Source organism: Sinocyclocheilus rhinocerous, unplaced genomic scaffold (assembly GCF_001515625.1).
Source record: "Sinocyclocheilus rhinocerous isolate Xijiao unplaced genomic scaffold, SAMN03320098_v1.1 scaffold4684, whole genome shotgun sequence".
In the NCBI taxonomy this organism is placed as follows: Eukaryota; Metazoa; Chordata; class Actinopteri; order Cypriniformes; family Cyprinidae; genus Sinocyclocheilus; species Sinocyclocheilus rhinocerous.
In genome coordinates, this window is record NW_015661982.1 from 182,074 (window position 1) to 203,292 (window position 21,219).

The following is a 21,219-nucleotide window of genomic DNA, read 5'->3' on the forward strand; positions in this document are numbered from 1 at the left end:
TCAAGGGTTGTACACTGTCCAACTCTTAAAGAGAAATAGTGGTAATGAGGGCCAGAGGGAATAAATATTATACAGATACAGGCAGAGAATGATTGACAGTGAGATTTTTTCCTGTGCGGTGAAAGGACCTTCATAGCATGATAATTGCTTTGAGTGTGCATTGAGAGCCAGCTTGTCAGCTGTAGATACATTGCTGGTCACTACAGCAGCAGCTATAGTGTAGTATAAGGCACCAAAACAGGGTCAGACGGACTGATTGCTATCATGAAACAGCACAAGCTTGCTATGAAAAGGAGCCGTGCTGTGAATGCCAGAGTTACCATGACACTGATGAATCACAAAGTTTTGTGTTCAAGTAATGAATGTCCACAATATCTGAGGGAATATTAGTTTTACCACACTGACCTTTACAAGCAACAAATAACCCTTCTGAAAATCACTGAGCCTCCGTATCACATCTCAGTATGTTGTCTAACAGAGTCACATGGTGGTTCATTACAGCACACAGCAATATTATACAACAGTTCAATTCAACTGTACACAACCCTGGCATCATTCATCTTCAGATCAGTCTTTTTGTAAAATTCTGAGTTATTCTGAGCTTCTAGACTGTCTTTAGAGGGCTGTTTGATAATAAAACATTACCTTACTTTAATCACTTCTATTCAGTCTGAGAAACAAGCAGAGGTTTAATGGGTCAGTAGAGCTTTAGGATCATTCATTACTTAACACTAATCTAAGTTTGATGGTCAGGCAATATATTGGGACCTAACCCTCAGAGACCAAAGTTTTTTTTTGTTTTTTTTTTATAAGAAATTAATAATTTTATCCGCAAGGATGCATAAATTTGAATAAAAGTGACAGTAAAGACTTTCTAATGTTACAAAACATTTCTGTTTTAAGTAAATGCTCTTTTGAACTTTTTATCAAAGAATCTGAAACTGTATGCCGATTTCCACAAAAATATTACACATCACAACAGTTTCCAACCGTTTGTTGTGCAACAAATCCGCATATTAGAATGATTTCTTAAGGATCATGTGACACTGAAGACTGGAGTAATGATGCTGAAAATTCAGCTTTGCCATTAGAGGAATATATTTCAAAATATATTAAAATATAAAGTAGTAATTTAAAATTGTAATGATATTTCGCAATAGTACTCTTTTCGCTGTATTTTGGCCAATTAAGTGCAGCCTTGTTAAGCAGAAAAGACTTCTTTCAAAAACATTTACTGGACACAAATGTATATAATGACATGGGTAATACAACTTAAACATGGTTTGTGAGGACACTTCCTGTGTCTCCGTAAAACAAAAGGCTTAGAAAACATACAAAACTATGTTTTATGAAATTCAAAAATTGCCAGTAGTTTTCTGTAAGGGGTGGGTTTAGGTGTAGGGTTGGTGTAGGGCGATAGAAAATACAGTTTGTACAGTATAAAAACCATTACGCCTATGGAGAGTCCCCGTAAACCACAAATGCAAGTGTGTGTTACTTCCTTGTTGGCATCACGAGAGAGAGCGGGAGGTTGCCGCTCGGTGTGTGTTTATATCAAACTGTTTAAAACAAAAACTGCATAAAACTTGTCATTACAATGTTTTATCCATTTTTTTGGGGGGGGGGGATAAATTTGGGAAAGTGTTTGACAGTTCTCAGCATTGGGTTTCAATGTTTTTGCCTGTTTTACCTAGTTTTATCTCACATTTATTTATTCATTAAGTATTTAAATGCTTTAGAAAAAAGTGTTGCAGTTCTTCCAACAGTGGGTCTCTGAGGGTTAAACCTCACAAACCATCGACTTGCGTCATAGCAGAGAGGCCCAAAGATTTCACATTCTATACCAGGGTGAAAATATGTCCCAGACAGAGAAGTCTTTCAGCTTTTTCTGAAACTCCATGTAAATACATGGAGTTTCAGTTGTATAACATGTCCTTGTATAGAAGTATTAGAGACTTCAAGGTTTAGAAAATATTGCTTTTTAATTTTGAATCAACATTTTTTTTCACATAACATTACCCTTTATACTAATTGCTTTTTGCTCTGAAGTTGCATGCGCATTATGTTTCAGCATGTGTTTTTGTGTACTCTATTGTGTTCTGTTGGTATTTTTGGAAGATTATCATGCAAATTATGTCATCACCTTCATATATAAATATAGCACAAAAGCCAAGCTGGAAAAAGGCTTGTGGTATGACTTACCACAACAAATGTCACATTTTCCCCCCTAATTGTCTGTGTCAGTATCGGTGGGTGGGGCTAGCAATGACAGTGCAGTGGTGAGCCAGTGCAGTGCCTCGGAGGAGCCAGCTCCTCAGCCTGAGGCCTCTCCCCCCTGCCCACCACCCAGTAAGTCAACTGCTACAGCAGTGACCTTATCAGCTGTTTCTACAACTCCCTACTGGACTCATCTGATCTCTACCTCACATATTCTCCATTCCTACTGTTCCCACTGCTAACTTAAAGTATCTCACCTTTCTAACCTTGCCGTTACTTAATATGCTCCAAAACAAATCTGCCTGAGATGGACTCACTGGACTTCTAAATTGTTAAATACCCTAATTTTAAGGTTTGGTGTCATTATGAAAGGGGTCATATGATACATCTTATTTGTATTATTGATGAATTTTTTTCTCAGTTTTTTTAGATTCCTTATGATATGACCCCTTCAAGACAATAATATTGCAAATTTGCCTAAGTCATTGCAGTACTCAAAAATAAAATGCACGCCACATGATCTGCTGTAGTCCGCATTGTACACTTATTAGCGCAATCAAGGACAGTTATTGTCACCTAATTTTGAGTCTCTCGCAGTCCACCATCTTTGCCCTTTACTCATGTACATCCTCACCTCTGACATGGAAAGAATTGCACTGACCTTCTCAGTCAGAGTGACCTTTTCATTTATTTATCTGTGTGACACTGAATACTTTGAGTGTGACAGATGAGCAGAGGGCCCGTGCTGGGACTGTACACGACAGACGTCTCTCAACACATGCATATACTGTGCCTAGATCTACTCGGTGTGGCTATTGCTCCTCTTGTGTTCTTCATTGACTCCTACCGCTTATGCTGCTGTTGTATATAGATTACTGCCACTGTCATAAGACAGGCTGTATTGTCTTTGCATCTGTCTGTCTTGGCTGCATGTTGAGTTCAGCGACTGCTCAAACCACTGAACCAGACTGCTGCAGGTTTCTGTTTAAAAAAAACATGAGATCTGCCACCATCTGCTGGACTGTTAAAACAAACGCTACCAGCTCTCGGAGTCAGTATGCTGCAGTATTGCTACTGTAATCCTCTAGATAATGTTCATACATATTTATCAACTCTGCCAGTGTATGTTTTCTGTTCATTAATCAAATTCAGTAATCATCTAATTACTGAATTTATTACTGCAGTGTTTTCTGTGTGACATGCAGTGAATAGCAGTGCAGTGGTTTAAGCATCATTTGCAGTAGTTTGATATTTTATGTAGCATGCGATATAATCTTTGTCAGTGGTTCTCAGGCTTTTTGACTCGAAGGCCCCACAGTATCCCATTATAGGATATCCCATCATAGGATGATTTACATCTCATTTTCATGTGTTTATTTAAATTTTAGTTTATTTTAATATAATATTGCTACTAATTAATTTTATTTAATACATTATACAGAATACTTTTAGGTCATACCCACCCCCAAGGGATCCACTGATCTAGATGTATGAATTAGTGACTGAATGTTTGGAACAGAATACTATCTTACATAATGAATATTGTGCAGTATACACTATCATTTTTACAAATTATTTTAATGTAAAATAATACAAATAGAAAAGTAAATCATTTTAATCTAATTTTGTATATTTTTTGCATACATTTTTGTCAATGACAATTTTCTCATCAGATAATGAGTCAAGCAATGAAAAATTACTATAATCGAAATGGAAGGTGAATTTGAATGCATTGCATTATGGGATGTAGTATTCAACTCTGTAATCTCTGTTTAATACTGCACAGTTTGTCAAATGTAATAGGTTATCCAGATATTTCATGATTTGCATATTGTGCACAGTATGCATACTATATACTGAAGTCGTAGTAAGGTAGTATACTGTTCTGAAGGCAGCATGTGTGTCTAAGTAGTGCTCAGTTTGTTTAACATACTTTTGTTTTGCTGTGGCATATCATCTCTGTGTGCTTAGTTGCAGCTTTGTTTATTTGTGCCGTTGTCTTGCAGCCGATCCACCACATGATGTTAAGAATGTTGCTTGGAGCAGTTCAGGTCAGAGCTCCTGTCCTGATTTAGAGCCTGCTGTACCTGCTCCAGCCTCCACAACACCAGGGGGCAGCAGCGTGCACAGGCAGCAGTGTAAGTCTTAGACTGTTGATTTAGTGACAGATATTACATTTTTTCCCCCCCTAAATGTAAGTCCTGACATTCCCTCTGGCTTTACCAAAGTCCCTCCAGTTCATCACCCTATAACAGTTCTCGAGTGAAACATGGCCATCCATAGGGATTACGAGATGATTCAAGTGTTAAATGTTTGTACTTTACAGTTGGGTTGTGGATACTGAGCTGGTTGAAATCAGAAACATTTAATAACCATTGCGTTTAAGTCATTTTAAGACCCCAGCTTGTGCTAAAATCAGAGTGCCTAGGAAAATAGTGCTTATCTTGAAAGACAGCACCCAATTACAACCAATAGTATGCTGAGCTGCATGCGAGATTCCAAGAGCAGATAGTTAGGAACAAAAAGTTGGTTTGCGATTTTTAAATAATGGTTGTGGATAAAACTTGATTGTTCCTCCTCTTTCTCCAAACACCAGCACGAAAGCAGGAGATCATTAAAATCACGGAGCAGCTGATTGAGGCCATCAACAATGGAGATTTTGAAGCTTACACGTAAGTACTGTTTATATATAATAATTTCAGCTACCATACCACTTATTAAACAGATTTGTTTGCACTGTGCATTTTATGGATTTTCATCATTTTTGTTGGTAGACTTTGAAGTACTTTCAAATTGAACTAAAATCATGCTTTCTGAGGTACAGCATGCATAGGTAATGATGTCGTAAATTTCTGAAATAGTTTTCAACCAATCTTTAGCGAAAGTACACCAGTAATAGCCAACAAAATCTATGAACATTAAAATAGCATATATAGCAAATGAAATATCTTGTTTTAAATAACAGGAACAAACCCCTTATTTACAATTACAAAATAACCTTGCCGGTAATCAAGAGGGATTTTTTAAAAATCTTGTTTTATCAACATTTATGGTGGGTATCGCATCTTGAAAAGCACAAGCATGTTTGCTTATAACTTACATTAAACATTTTTGTGAAATATTTTTTAAAACTATGCAAATTTGTTCATTTGAAGTAAGATTATGCCAATTTCCATATTTATCATTTTAAAATGGGTATCGTTCTAGCCCCCGGTTTCACAGACAAGGCTTAAGCCTAGTCCTAGACTAAAATGTAAGTCTGGGCTGTTTCAACTGAAAGAAACTTGCACTGACTGATCTTAAAACATATCGGTGCCTTTGTTTTGTCTCAAGATGCACACCAGTAGTGTTTTTTCTAAGGCACGTTTATAAAAAATTACTTAAATGTCCTAATTGAACAATGGCCTAATCCTGGCTTAGTCTAAGCCCTGTCTGTGAAACCGGGCCTAGATGTTTTGGGGTATTAAGTCGAAACTGAATAGTGGTTTGCATTATCATCTCAGTAACCTTTACTGTTTCAGGAGGATCTGTGACCCTGGCCTGACCTCTTTTGAGCCCGAGGCCCTTGGAAACCTGGTTGAGGGAATGGACTTCCATAAGTTCTACTTTGAGAATTGTAAGCCCCATGCTTTTTAATGTACTAGTGTCCAATAAAGTTGTATACGTATATTAATAACATGCTTTTATGCTCTATAGAGTTGAAAGCAGCAAATTCAGTTAAAGCAGGGGTGTCCAGTCCTGCTCCTGGAGGGCCAATGTCCTGCAGAGTTTAGCTTCAACCAGCTCCAACACACTTGCCTGGAAGTTTCTAGTGAGTTTGAAGACCTTGGTTTACTGATTCAGGTGTGTTTATTTAGGGTTAAAGCTAAACTCTGCAGCATAGTGGCCCTCCAGGAACAGGTTTGGACATCTCTGAGTTAGAGGGTATTAAAGCTAACCTGTTAGGCTTATATAACAGAGTATGTCTTTATCTACTGCCTGTGTTTGATTCCAGTGCTGAGTAAGAACAGTAAGCCTGTGCATACAACCATCCTGAACCCTCACGTGCACCTGATTGGAGAGGACGCTGCTTGCATCGCCTATATCCGACTGACGCAGTACATGGACAGCCAGGGCCGGCCACGCAGCAGCCAGTCGGAGGAGACGCGTGTGTGGCACCGCCGAGAGGCCAAGTGGCTCAACATCCACTTCCACTGCTCTGGAGCACCTGCCGCACCTCTACAGTGAACCACACAGGGCAAAGGTACTGATTGACAAATGCCTTAGTGTCAACACAAGAAGTGAAACATTATTTAGTATTTTTTATGTTCTCTTCCTTAGCATGCCTGAATACTAAAGCTAATTGGAGCATTTCTTCTCCGTGCACGTCTTGCCGCCTGGAGCCCGGCCAGAAGAGAACCTATTGAAGTTTTGAAAACGTGAGGGAAAAAATTGACACAACTAAGAAATATATTTAAAAGTGGCCACCACTTCAGTCCAACTCTAACTAGATGTGGGGCGGGCGGCCACGGCAGCAGCCCTGCCTTCTGGATGCTGCATGCTTCTAATGCCCACACGGGGCGCTGTATTGTCTTTACCCATAATCCCATAATGTCTGCTGCCCAACATTCGGCAATGGTGTTTAAAGTATTAATAATATATTGTAAAATATTGAGATCTTCACTTGTGTAATTAACAGCTGGTAGACATGGAAGATAGAATCAGAAATGTGAATCTTTAAAAGCACACGCCGTTTTAAGGGTAAATGGTGTGAGTTTATTACGTTTAAGAAAACATTTTTCTGTTTTGATTTTATTTCTTACGCAAAGAATGTGATGGCATGGCATATCAGAGGGAACGAAAAATGTATCAGATGTTGAAGCACCAAAGTGTAGACTCTAGATATTGAGAAGAGGATGTTTTAATGTTGCTTTTATTTTCTTTGAAATTAAGGAATGGGGTTGGGGAAGATTTTTTTCTGGCTTTCTGTCGTGTTTTTGTGGATCTCTTGGTTTTTATCTCCTGAATGATGCTGTATTTGAAAGTATTTTGTGTTTTCAAGAATTGTTTTAAAGTGGGGCACGATTTAATGTAGTTGTGCATAAATAGATATTTATAAAGAGAAAGGACAAAACGGTGTGTGGTGTCCAAGGGAGAGAAGGGTGGGGAGATGTGTGTTTGAGTGTGTTTGTGTACGTATAAATGTTTTTTCTTGGGTTCAAGTCAAGATGCTTGTTGCTATGTAGTGTTTTGCATAAATCTTCTTTACACACACTTCCACATGAGGCCTAAACTCAAGTTGGGTTGGTTTACTTGCCTTCCTGTATGTTTGCACCCATAACCTCCCGGCTCTCTGAACCTGAAGTTGCAGAACTCTCACATAGATTCGAGTTTGTTATATGTCTCCTGGTCCCCAGGGGGCGCTAAACACTACACACAACACGCTCATAGCCCCTGCCCTCCCTCACAGAGTTAATAAGCTCATCCTTTTAGGCTTCCAGCTGCTGTGCATATCATTTTTTAGACTATACGCATGTCAAAAAAGGAAATGGCCTGTACTCTTTTGCACATAAGCTTGAGACTCTCTGCTGTTCTGTTCACTTTTTGTGGACTGCTTTGCAACTTCAGGTTATGAAATCCATCCATAGGGGTCCATGCTCTAGAAGAAGACCCAAACTGTCACATTATCCCTCCTTGAGTGTCTGTACACTTGTTCTGATGCTGTTTGCGTTGTCTCATCATACATTGTGACTTTAAAAGACTTGATTGTGGTTTGTTAAGATCACCTGACCATCTATAGGCAGGGATTTGAATGACTTGATGAATGGTGTTTTGGGGTCCATTTTGTGGTAGAATCTTTTCTGAGTATCTTGATCTTGTTTTATTTTAATTTTTCCAGTATAACCTGTAAATACTAATGCAGATCATTGATGAGGGATGAATCGAACGCTCAGCCATTCGTCTTCATCCAGATGCACGTACACACACAGACTTTCAGTACACACAACTCTGTGTTTGGTAAAACAACTCACATAGTTAAAAAAAATCTTGGTTTGGGTGTGTTAAAGCATATGGACACATTGTGCTCCCTTTAAAGCTTATCTGTGTGACTGTCATACATTGGAACACTGTTCTTGACTGTGTTATTATGTAGATCCTGTGTGTGAATTGTGAAGTCTGGGGGTTTAACGTTCCCCTTTTACTCTGTGCTAAGCCATTTCTTGTGACATTTTACCTTTGAAGTTGGGCCAAATGTTGCACCCAACCCTATATGTTCAAAAAAGGGAGGAAAGAGAGTACTCCTACCCTAAATGCATCTTGTTAGCGAGTTCACTTGTCCACAGATGAAACCGTCTGGCACTGTGATGTCTGCCATAACTTCATACTCGCTCTCTGTTGCCCCCTGCTGCAGTGTGTCTTATAACAGTGTGATCAGCCCTAGTCTCTGGCCACTTCTATCACTCATAGTGTATCCTCTCAGATATGAGTGTCCTTGTTTTAAAAAATGCAGTTTAGTCAGTCAAACATCCATAAAAAAATGTAAATGGTTAAGAAATGTTTCCAGATGCAGGAGATTGTAGTTCTTGTATTTCTTATGACTGTTAGATGGACACAAATGCCTGAACTAAATGGCTCCCACAACCAAACCATATATGCAGTTCAGCAGAAGGAAAATATGCATGTGTAACTTTCTAGTAATAATTTTCACTGTCTGTGTTACCTAAAATTGAATTGTGTATATTACCTGCATCTTCAAGGTAAATGAAATGTGGCTCTGAGATATGGTTTCCAATGCTAAAATCAAATGCTAATTTTGTAAAGAAATGGACTAAAAGAAATTAACAAAGCTTTAGCTTGGTATGTTTCCCCATTCTTGTCAGTTTTTTGCATTGTAACCATATATGATGGGACTACACATGCTTATACTCTGAGGTTTAATTGGATGCTGGATTTTTGCATGACCATACAATTAATAAAACTATGAATTTAAATCTTTCAAGTGTTTGTTTGAATGTTGTTAAACCATCATAGCTTTGTTATTATTGAAACATTTGGAAGTATTTAATAAAACATGTCAACATCACTGTCTTTGTTCTCCTGCTCAGTGTGCATTTGAAGTAGACACGAATGCAAATTCGCGGACCATGCTTGCATTCTAGATTTGGACTGTCGACATCTGCACCTTTAAACCGGATGTGTTGTTATTCACCATTTAGAAAATAGTCCTACACCCTGAATGATGACACTTCAAAAAACTGTGGTTGCACTGAAACTGTTGGCCTGTAGAAATGTCTGTAATGGCATGTCTAACTTGTTTGCTAAGTATAATAAAACTTCTGGAACACCTAATATCGCTTACAGCAAAATGACTGAAAAAGTTTGAGCTCCCCTATAGTGGAACTCCACAGTTGCATACTTGACTTATGAATTCTGATAATTTGGAAAACGACGCACGAAATTGAGCTTGCACAACTAGAAGTGGCCACATATGCTACTGTACCTGCGTTAAACATTTTAGAGCTCATTGGTTTCATCCCTGCTCTCTGTTGTTGAAGGCCTAAGACTGGCAAGAGCGGATTCCAAATCTTCAGTATATATCTTGCTAGATCTGTCCGCAGGTTTTGACATGGTTAACCACCAGATCCTCCTGTCAACCTTAATGGCAAAAGGCATCTCAGGAATGGCACTTCAGTGGTTTGAGTCTTACCTCTCAGATAGGTCCTTCACGGTATCTTGGAGGGGTGAGGTGTCGAAGTCACAACATCTACTTACTGGGGTGCCTCAGGGCTCAGTTCTTGGACCACTTATTTTCTCCATCTACATGTCATCACTAGATTCTGTCATTTAGAAACATGACTTTTCATATCACTGCTATGCTGATGACACTCAACTCTCTCTATTTCATCCTGATCATCTGATCTCAGCTTCTTGCATTTCAGCATGTCTAACAGACCTTTCTTGCTGGATGAAGTACCATCACCTTCAACTCAACCTTGCCAAGACAGAACTGCTTGTGGTTTCAGCTAACCCATCACTTCATAACAATTTGTCCATCCAGCTATCAACCATAACACCTTCCAGAATAGCCAGGGACCTTGGAGTTGTGATTGATGATCAGATGAATTTCACAGAACACGTTGTTACAACTGCCCGGTCCAGCAGATTTGCCTTATACAACAAAGATCAGGCCCTTTCTATCAGAACATGCTACACAACTCCTGGTTCAAGCTCTTGTTCTGAACTGCAATGCTCTCTTGGCAGGTCTTCCAGCCAGTTCTATCAAACCTCTGCAACTAATCAAGAATGTGGCAGCAAGAGTCTTTAACAAGCCTGAAAAGATTGCATGTCACGCCTCTGTTCATCAGTTTGTACTGGCTACCAATAGCCGCTCGTATAAAATTCAAGGAATTGATATTTGCCTACAAAACAACCACCGTCTCTGCACCCCTTTACCTGAATTCCCTACTTCATACTTATGTTAGCCAAAAGCTAGAATTCTTCAAGTGAACAGCACATTATAGTGCACAAAATCACTTTCACAGACTTTTACTTTTAACAGTTCCCTGCTGGCGTAACTTGATCTGAGCAGCTGAGACTTTAGCCATCTTCTTCCATCTGTACTTGATCCTCTAACACTAGCACTCTCAATTCTACTTCTATCTACTTGTTTTCTTTGTATTTACTAAAAAAAACTGACACACTAACACTTGCGCTCTATTCTATTTCTATTATATCTACTTTTTATTTATTAAAAACATGACCCTCTAACACTAGCACTCTCTACTTCTATTCTATCTACTTGTTTTCTTTTTATTTACTAGAAAACTGACCCTCTAACACTTGCACTCTATTCTATTTCTATTCTATCTACTTTTATATATTAAAAAACATGACCCTCTAACACTACCACTGTCACGAATCCGGTCCATGAACTTCCGTCTGCTAGCCATCAGAGGTACACTCCTGTAATGGCCCCCGCACTAGATTACATTCACAAAATGGCGGCGACAGACGAGCCTGATCACAAAATGGCGGACACAACAGCGCCCCGTCAAGTCACAGTTGATCTTCACGAGTCAAGTCAAGTCACCGCTGATCTTCACGAGTCAAGTCAAGTCACCGTTGATCTTCATGAGTCGAGTCAAGTCAGTTGACCTACGCTAGCCCTAGGACTATTCTTGTGTCTTGCCCGCCATATACCTGTTTGCCACTGTTCGACCCTGCCTGTGTTTCTGACCTCCTCTGCTTTAAATAAAGCTTGCTTATGGATCCGCACGTCTCACGTCTTGTCAGCCCCGTTACAACCACTCTCTATTCTATTTATATTCTATCTACTTATTTATTTTTTTGTTTTTAATCTTGAGGCTCTAGCACTACCACTCTGTATTCTATTTCCACTCTCTATTCTATTTTATTACAAATAGCTAGTGTTCTCTATTCTTTTTCTATTCTATCTACTTGTTTTCTTTTTATAATAAAATGAATGACCCATACAACAAACTCAGATCACTCAACTAGTATTATTGCAGTTTAAAACATTTAAAAATGTAATTTATTCCTGTGATGCCAAAGCTGGACGTTCAGCAGTCATTACTCCAGTCTTCAGTGTCACATGATCTTTCACAAATCATTCTAATATGCTGATTTAGTGCTCAAGAAAAATATATTATTATTACGAATGTTGCAAACAATTGTGCAGCCCAATATTTTTGTAGAAGTGAGATACATTTTGTTTTCAGGATTCTTTGATGAATGGAAATTACAGAAATTTATTTGTAATATAAATATTTGTTCTTAATTTCCTTTAGACCTGGTGATCAATGTCTAAATCCTGTATGTGGATATAAAGTGTCACTAAGTCTCTTTTAATTTCCTACTCGGGTCAGGCATGTGCGTGCTTGTCTAAAGAAAGATTGATTGGCCAAGTGTCCCAGTTTGGACGCCAAGAGGACAAGTCTGCTGTCAGTATGTGTACAGATGCAGTGGTAAAACAAACTAGCTCTGTGATTCATCCCACACTATTAGAAGGTCCTGATGTTATAATATAAAACCTAGAAAAGACTAACCATTTAGGAAAACCTCAGTTGACCGTAATAAAGTTCCCTGACCACCATTTACTGAAGGTTAAATAAAAAATCATACGCTATTTTTCAATGAGAGATTGTAAACATCATTAATAATAACTAATTTCTTTCAATTTCAGACGTAAATCTACTTGTCGCTATTCTGAAGTTGTTAAAAAGCTTGACCGCTTAGCAAGAGAGGCAAAGGGCTATTTTTATATCAGCAATGTACGCCTCCTCCCTTTAAGCCAGCAATGAGTGACAGCACAGCTGTGATGAACTAGCTTCATCCAACACAAGATTGCACTGCACAGGGAGACGGTGGGTATCTTTTCTCTTTCCCCTCTATTTTAACTTCCTTTATGGCTGTCCCCCTATCACCAGCATCCAGCTCAGGGTGTGGGAGGGGATCCATGTGCGCTCGTATTCTTGCAAGAGCAACTAGAAGGAACCCTAGGACACAGTTGCAGTAGTAGTTGTTTTCTCTAAGGGGGCCCTGAAATAGCATGGACCGTATGTACTAAGGGCCCCCAGGCCAACAAACTGAATCAAAGACGCAAGCACAAACCGCACTATGGTGGCTGAGGAGGTTATCATCACCCTATCTGGAGGTGCACCATGGGGCTTCAGACTACAGGGAGGAATCGAGCACCAGAAGCCTCTGCAGGTTGCCAAGGTATGATTGCCAGGAAACACATCAATGAATGTACTGTACCTCACTTTAAGTCTTTTAGAGTTATTTCAGCCCACAATTCTTTAGTTCTAAAGAAACTTAAGATGTTGAGCTGCCTGAAGATGTAATGGACACCAGAAGCACAGGCCCCTGCACTCTTAAGTGTGGTGTGGAACTGATCCTCTACCAAAAAAGCCAAATGATTCATAGAGCTATGAGCTTTCAAGTATCCCCCTTAACCCTCTTAACCTTTGAGTCCTAAATAGCTAATGTGCACAAATTGTACATTTTGTAATAGTGACAAAGTAAGAGTAGATTACCAGTAACAGGCTAAGATTGTAGAATAAAACTTTATATGTAAAACAAAGGGCAGTTTATGACTGTAGTAGATCATGAGAAGCTAATCAAACATTTTTCTATCTAGCTAGCAGTACAAGGAAACAGGGTGTTTTTATGGTACATATAATTATGTGATACTGGTTTCTGCTATTATTTTATAATTACTTTGTTTTGTTATTATTTATTACTTACTAAGTAGCAAATTGTGATCTAAATAGCAGATTGTGATTATTATAATAATATATAAATAAAGGTTTATGCTCACACACACACACACACACACTGTATTACTGTAGTTTATGACTTACCTTAGCCTTTGAGCATTCAGGTCATATTTAATAGCATTTGCCCTAATTGAGTGTAATTTGGTCCCATGTCACACCATGCTTATGTCTCAAATAATCTACTTTCAATTCCAGCAGACTTTTTTTCTTTATACAGGATACAATGTCATACACAGTATTTAATGATAAAGCAGCTTATTCTGGTTGATGATCGTGTTGTTGTCATGTCATGCTTGCAATAGTTTAGGAAATAAAAATGGCCCTGGTTATGTATTTTACTTTAATCCAACACCAAAGATGATAATTCAAGCCATTAGTAACGACGGACTATTATATATATATATATATATATATATATATATACACACACATACATCTACCTATATATCTATATAATAATGTTATCTGATCAGGTTAGTTTGTTGCATCCACTAATCTTGGCTGTCATGAAGAGTATTGCTTTTTATTGGTAGCTAGATGCTTGTCATCAAAAATGAATTAGATTAAACTAGTGGAATGGACACTGCCCCATATCAAGATGCGGTTTAGTGACAGGGCAGCGTACAGATCCCAGTTCACCACTTGGTCCTGAATATAACCTTTGCATTATATTGGTATCCTAAAAACCAAAGGCAACCAAGTACAGGATTAGAGTCTGAAATGGAAAAGCAGATCAATGACCCATATGCCATATTGTTTTAGTCTGTTCTGTACAATCAAAGGTCAAAGGAGCGCACAGACTTTAAAATGTCATTTTAATAGTATAGTGACTCAGTAGCTTTCGCACAGTATTAAAGAGCAGAGAAAATTTCATGAACCCATCTCACTGTCTATTTATAGTCTAAATGTAAGTATTTATAGACTGATTATTGCATCCTCAGTAAGATGTGAACCGTTCAGTGTGAACAAAACAACTGAAATCAGAGCCTGTCCTCCTGTGCTGAGTAAGATGACAGACAGGACAGGGGTTTGAGCAATGCCATTGCAAGGTCCAGTTGATAAACAACACTAACACTGGCACATGGGCAGCATCTGGTAACTGTCTATGCCAGCCTACTGAGTGTTTTTTTCTTCACCTTTTTTAAAAATATTAAGGTAAAATTATCTGTAATAAAAAAAAAACAGCATTTAAAGTATTGTGTACAATGTTGCACAATTTTCACTGGCTTATCCCATTTGATATATGATTGTCCCTGGTTCAAGTCCCAGCTGTTCCAAGAGGCCTTTCGGTATGGAGTTTGCATGTGCTATGGTTTACCTTACAATCTAAAGACATTCAGGATAGGTGAATTGGAGACACCTACAAAATACCAGGTTTAGAGAATGGATGGATATAGACTTAATGTGATTGACCAAACTCATATATCACTCATTCTTGCAGATCTGCTTTTAAAGATGGGAAGAATTTGAAATGCGATATCAATGCCTTAGTCTTTGCCTAATCTATGGAAAACTTTCAAGGCCAAGTTAAATGTCTTCTTGATCTATTTATCCATTATCAACTGCTACAATTATCCTGTAGGTGCGCAAGCGAAGTAAAGCATGTCGTGCCGGACTGCGTGAGGGAGATGAGCTGGTGTCCATCAATGAGAATTCCTGTGGGAGTCTGTCGCATGCCCAGGCCATGAACCTGATCGACAGCATACCAGGAACGCTACACATCCGGGTTAGGAGGTAAGCCATCCTTTCCTTTTTCAATGCCAAAATGTGTTTAACTCAAATGGGAGCTGAAAGTAAGTGACTGTATTAACTCCAAGCCAGGTTTGTTGTGAGTTACTGTTTCTGACCACCCCTGTGCTATTTTACCTTCTTACATGTTTATCAGGGCACCGGCTGGCTTCCAGTCGGTGGTTCTGGTTGCTCGAGCTCCTTCTCCCCGCATTGATAAAGAGTACCGTGCTGCCATTAGGGCCATGTCTCCATCCAGCTCCCAACCTCACCAGTCCAGTGTGCGGCAGATCCACCGTGGATCCCTGATGTCCCCGACCGGACACAGTGGATTGACCTCCCCACCGGGCAGTGAGGCCTACTACGGAGAAACAGACAGCGATGCAGACGTGGCTGCTCATGAGAGGCAACGCAAACCAAAACGACGTAGTCCCAGCAATTCACCTGGTAAGGCAGGTCGAGCCTCACCGGAGGGAGCAGAGACTTCAGAAATGAGTGGGTATGACAGTGCCTCGGATGCCCAAGTTTACAATCTTTTGGGGCCTAAAGAAAGAGAAGATGCATTGCCTGGTGTAGCCCGCAGAGAAGTTATTTACCAACCCCCTCCGCATGGAGCCTGGTCCTCTCAGACCTCCACCGATACATCCATGAGCGCGGATGACCAAAACCCACGAGAAGGGCTAATGGAAGAGGACAGTTGGTTCCAGGAGCCCACACATGTTCCCCCTCTGGTTTCTCCAGAGAGAGCCAAAGAAGCTCTTATGCTGAGCTCTCGTACTCAGTTGGTGCCCATGGTTGGGCCAGTTGACAATCCAGTGGATGAGGAACTCACATTAACATACATGGATAAAGCAAAACAAGCAAGTGAGTATATGAAGATCATTGCTCTTATGACCGACTGGCTTCAAATATACTTTCATGAACACCTGCTTAGCTTTGTAAATGTGTTCTTAAAGTCACAGCTTGTGATTGCCTGCATGTAAACCCTTGAAGAGATGAGGGTTGGTCATGAGTCTTTTAGCCAGAACCAGTGTCTATATTTGTCCTGAGGCTCGCAGGGTTGATAACCTGAGCACTGCTTTGCATGAGCTGGCATAAGCATCTCCAGCTGCTAGCTTATATCAGGTGACAGTGCTCCTCACGGGCCTGCGCTCATTCTCTCCACCTAGATCCCTAGCTGAAATACTGGACAGTATTGTTAGTATTCTCCGTATAGTTTTCAGACATGTATAGAAGCATCTGGCTGGAATTGAAAGTCATTTACAAGTCATCAGTGCAAGTCACAAATTAGCATATTTCAGAAGCCAGGTTAGTGTTCATAAAATGAGATACGTACAATTAGTTACACAGGTTCAACATTCCGGTGCCCAGACACTGCATTACACTGGTATGACACTGATCCTGGATCACAGCTACGGAATGTGTGTTTGTTGATCCCAGATCAGGTGAAAAACAACACATTGACATCTGTGTTTATGGTGAGATTACTTACTGTGGAATCTAATATGCTATTAATGGAATATTAATATTAAATATGCATGAACAAAATATGTATTATGATAACCATTTAGTGAAAACATTAGATTCAACAGATGGTTACACCTCACGATTTACGTTAATTCGTTAAATTAATTCCAGTGATATTACATTTTAGAGTAAAGTTGTTTTTTTTCCTGTTCTGATAATGATTAGGTTTAAAAAATAGATTAGAGGCGAGACTTGGGGTTATGTGCCATAGTACCACTTTTTATAAAGTGTACAAGCATCTTCAGAGCCACTGCTATTTGAAGCAGTGTAATTTCAAGCACCAGCATAAATAAACAGTCATAAATCTAAATCCCGTCCTTCGGATGAGACATTAAACCGAGGTCCTGACTCTCTGTGGTCATTAAAAATCCCAGGATGTCTTTCGAAAAGAGTAGAGGTGTGACCTCGGCATCCTGGCCAAATTTGCCCATTGTCCTCTGATCATCATGGCCTCCTAACAGTCCCCATATCTACTGATTGGCTTCATCACTCTGTCTCCTCTCCACCAGTAAGCTGGTGTGTGGTGGGCATTCTGGCGCACTATGGCTGCCGTCGCATCATCCAGGTGGATGCTGCACACTGGTGGTGGATGAGGAGATACCCCCTGACAATGTAAAGTGCTTTGAGTGCCTAGAAAAGCGCTATATAAATGTAATTAATTAAATAATAATAATAAAGACAACCCTAATCTGTACTCTAAACATTCTCATGCTCTTCTCAGGGACCACAGTTAAAGCACTGGTAAATAAAGCATCTCCGATTAATATAATGAGTGGTCCCTGTTGCAAAATGCTTTGATTAAATACAGTTTTTATTGGGTTATGCTATGAAAACTTTCTTTGACATGCAACTTTGCAGTACCATATGAAAAACTGAATCTTATCTAGCCTTTTATGAGATATTTAACTATCCTTTGTTAATGGAGGAGTTGAGTGTAGCATGTGCATGGACATATAAATGTTGCATTTTTCTGCACTCTTTTAGCACAATTTTACAGGCCCAATGATTCAGAAGAGCACTGTTAGCTATATTTAACACAATTTCTTACCGATATAAAGTGAATAGTTTAAAGCCATAAACATCAATTCTCAATTCAATTTTCAATTCAATTCAATTTTTCAATTCTGTCTCAAACTTTTAATTTCATGTTATGCAGAATTGAACCGTGGAGATACGATCACGGACAAACAGGTGAAAGAAGCTCGGTCCAAGTGCCGCACCATCGCCTCACTACTGACAGATGCACCTAACCCTCATTCAAAGGGTGTTTTGATGTTTAAAAAGCGCCGACAACGCTCCAAGAAATACACACTGACCAGCTTTGGAAGTGTTGATGAGGACATGAGGCAGGACTCTCAAGAAGAGGATGGCATATTTCCTGGCAGTGAATCAGAATTTGATGAGGAAGGTTTCTCTGCTGCACCCGACCCCACATGGGACAGTGACTACCTTGAGATGCTGGAGAAAAGATCTGCTTCCAGAGGTCAGGAAGGAGAAGGTGGTGCTCTCAGTCCTGGTCTGAGTGATACATCTGGGAAGGGGGCACAGTTGTTTGAGCAGCAACGGAGAAGGGCTGAGGAACATGCAAAGAAAATGGAAGCTGCGCAAGAACAGTTACAAAGCCAAATGCTGGGAATTGCACTGAAAGAGACACCAGCACCTCCTCAACTACAGACACTGCAACCACAACCAGACCCATTGACAAAGCCTAATGTCCAGCCACCACCAGTTGCTCCGAAACCTGCCAGACCTTCAAAAACTCTACATCATGAGGTTCCACCAGCAGAGATGCAAAACATGACACAGATGGCCACACATCAAGCCACTTCCACTGTCCATGTTATGGTTAATGGAGATACTTCAAACACAATGGCACCAGCCCCCGCTGCGTTGCCCATAACTAGTCTCTCAGTACCTTCTGCAGAACCTGTGATGCCTCCACAACCAGTTCCTCTACCAGAACTTCCTTCCAGTTCTGTGTTAAACAGAACTGCCCGACCTTTTGCCCCAGGCTGTGTTACCAATCGGGCAGCCACTGCTCCTGTTGTGTTTCGCCCTACAGTCAGTAAGAAGACACCCAGACCTGTTTCAGTGGCTGTGGTTGCACATCCATTCTCTGCACCATCAGAAGAGCATGCCATGAGTGTTATCCCGGCCTCCTTTGTTAGCCAAGTCACAATGAGTCGAATGAGTGCCGATGTCCCTCCTGAAATGATACCCACACAGCCCTTTATGCCTGGAAAGTCTATTCCTCCACTTGTATCTGTGGAATCATATTCTCAACCTAGTCTTCACTGCTCCTCAGTGGAAAACTTCCAGGTTGCATCAGTGCCACCTCCCATAGTTCAAACCCAAGGTCCTACCTGTCCTGTAGAAGCCGAAACAACTGTTCCTCCAGCAATCCCTGTTGACAACACAGGGACCGCTGTGGCTCCCGTTATGGCTCCTGTTACACCTCAGGCCATTGCAATACCATCCCAAACCTCTTCTATTTTGACCTCTGCAGCTTCTGAGACATCTTTAACTGGAACTCCGATGTCACCTGTAGTCTATCGTGAAAAATCCTCTGCCACCACTGGCCGCACTGGTATTCTCCAAGAGGCCCGCCGACGTAGTGCCTACAAGCCAATGTTTAAGATACCTGACAGCAAGAAAAACTCACCAAACCCTGAATTATTGTCTATGGTGCAGAACCTAGATGAAAGACCCAGACGTGGATATTATGAACTGGAAAATATTACTCACAACATTGATGACAATACGGCAAGGGTGCCACCGCCTGTGGCTCCTAAGCCAAGGGTCATCCAAGAAATGTCACAGATCCCTCAGGCGGAGGGAAAAGGTGCAGAGCTGTTTGCTCGTAGGCAGTATCGCAAGGATTTGTTTGTTGTAGACTCTCCACATCTGCAGCCTGCACCGCTACAACCCCAACAATCCCATTCTGTCATAGACTTGATCGAACCACAAAAAACCTCACCAACCCCATCCCACTGGAAGTATTCCCCTAACGTTCGTGCTCCTCCCCCGATAGGTTACAACCCCTTGCTGTCTCCATCCTGTCCTGTTGGGGTGCAGCGTGGGGGTGCCAAAGTGTCTGAGGGAAGTTCTAAAGGAAGTAAGGGTAGTTATGGTGTCCCAAAAGAAGGTATCAAAGCCTTGGACTTTATGAGGAGGCAGCCTTACCAACTGAACCCTGCAATGTTCAGTTTTGGTGGTGGCACTAGCACACCGTCTTCAGTGTCCTCCTACCAGAGGCAACAAAGGGAAGGTCACACTCTGACACCACCCAAGCAGATCCCAGTAAAGGCGGCACGTGTGTATGAAATCAAACGATTCTCCACTCCCACCCCAATGTCAGCAGCAACTCTCAACCCCACAGTGATTGTACCACGCTCACGGACCACACTTGGTGAGCACATCTCTCGTTCTGACATGACGTCCCCTCTACCTGAACCTGTACCCGAACCAACTCCGGCACCTTCACGAGCCCCAGGCCTCCCAGAGCTCCCTAAAATTTCAGCTGTGCCCATACCTCACCCCATGCCATACTCACCCCCAGCTCCCATGTCAAGTATGTCAAGCCTAAGCTACTCTGGGCTTCAAGCTGCCAAACAGTTTAAGAGTGCCCCTGAGTTAAGTTCCCTACCACCAGACCCCTTAAAGTCTCCTATCCAAGTTCCCAAACCCCGTTTTATTGCAACACGTGTGGGTATTCAGCCACGCGTCTGGAGGCCTGGAACCCTTCCTCACTGATGATGTTACTTTACATGTGGAAGAAGCTAAACCATCTGCTTCTGTTGCAGTCTCAAAATTCATACTTTTCAAATATGATTTAATATAACTTGAAGATGTTAGAAATTATATTCTCCATTTCAGATGAAAATATACTGTGGAGTATATTTGTTGTTTTGTTTTGAGTGTTTTTCAAAACTTAGATGAAAAATCCTGAATTTCTGCTAAATGTTCAACAATATGTTTAAAACCTTCAGTGTTGTTAACATGAAATCTATTTACTTAATGCATGTTCCTGTTCTTGTGAAAAATGTATATATGCTATTCCAAAGAGAAACATTGTTTGGCTTTGTAAACATCAATCAAAGTGTAGCTTGCACTTCCTCTGAAATGGCTCTGCCTTTTTCACTTCGATGATGTTAACCAATAGCCAAATAGCTACTTGGGCATTGTTTTAGCAAACTTACATTTGGTCTGGCTCTCTAGTGGTGCAGAATGCCCAGTTTTTTTTAATCCAGTCAGTTCCTAATGGATAACATCAAGATGTATCATACATTGTTTTTTTTTTCCTTTATTACATGTCTTGTTTCATCCATACATCAGAATCAGAGCGAGCTTTCATTCGCCAAGTGTGCACAAACACACAATGAGTCACATTACGGCAGTTAAAAAGAGTTGCAAATGCCAATTCACGTTCACATGTCAATTCACGTGTTCCCGATTTTATAGGGATAAG

The 21,219-nt window shown here is 40.4% G+C and overlaps 2 protein-coding genes across 28 annotated transcripts in view; both read left to right on the forward strand.

Annotated features, from left to right (window-relative positions):
• The window catches only part of LOC107726985 (calcium/calmodulin-dependent protein kinase type II subunit gamma), a 53,901-nt gene extending 44,889 nt beyond the window's left edge, over positions 1–9,012 (forward strand). For 10 of the 26 annotated variants that reach the window (XM_016536721.1, XM_016536722.1, XM_016536715.1 and 7 more), the window contains 4 exons: positions 4,814–4,889; positions 5,739–5,833; positions 6,212–6,460; positions 6,538–9,012. In XM_016536721.1, the coding sequence (XP_016392207.1) occupies positions 4,814–4,889; positions 5,739–5,833; positions 6,212–6,444 (404 nt within the window). In that variant the 3' untranslated portion in view covers positions 6,445–6,460; positions 6,538–9,012. Of the gene's footprint in view, positions 1–2,244; positions 2,350–4,223; positions 4,356–4,813; positions 4,890–5,738; positions 5,834–6,211; positions 6,461–6,537 lie in introns of all 26 variants that reach the window. The other 16 variants (XM_016536704.1, XM_016536698.1, XM_016536699.1 and 13 more) reach the window with 3 other exon arrangements.
• A 3,550-nt stretch (positions 9,013–12,562) lies between these two features.
• LOC107726984 (synaptopodin 2-like protein) lies at positions 12,563–21,219 on the forward strand. Of its 2 annotated transcripts, none has more exons than XM_016536696.1 (4): positions 12,563–12,936; positions 15,079–15,230; positions 15,382–16,088; positions 17,908–21,219. In XM_016536696.1, exons 1-4 carry the CDS (start codon positions 12,835–12,837, stop codon positions 20,502–20,504), a joined length of 3,558 nt encoding a protein of 1,185 aa, XP_016392182.1. In that variant the 5' UTR covers positions 12,563–12,834; the 3' UTR covers positions 20,505–21,219. The 2 variants fall into 2 exon arrangements, with proteins under 2 accessions (XP_016392182.1, XP_016392183.1); XM_016536697.1 differs by having other exon boundaries at positions 15,466–16,088.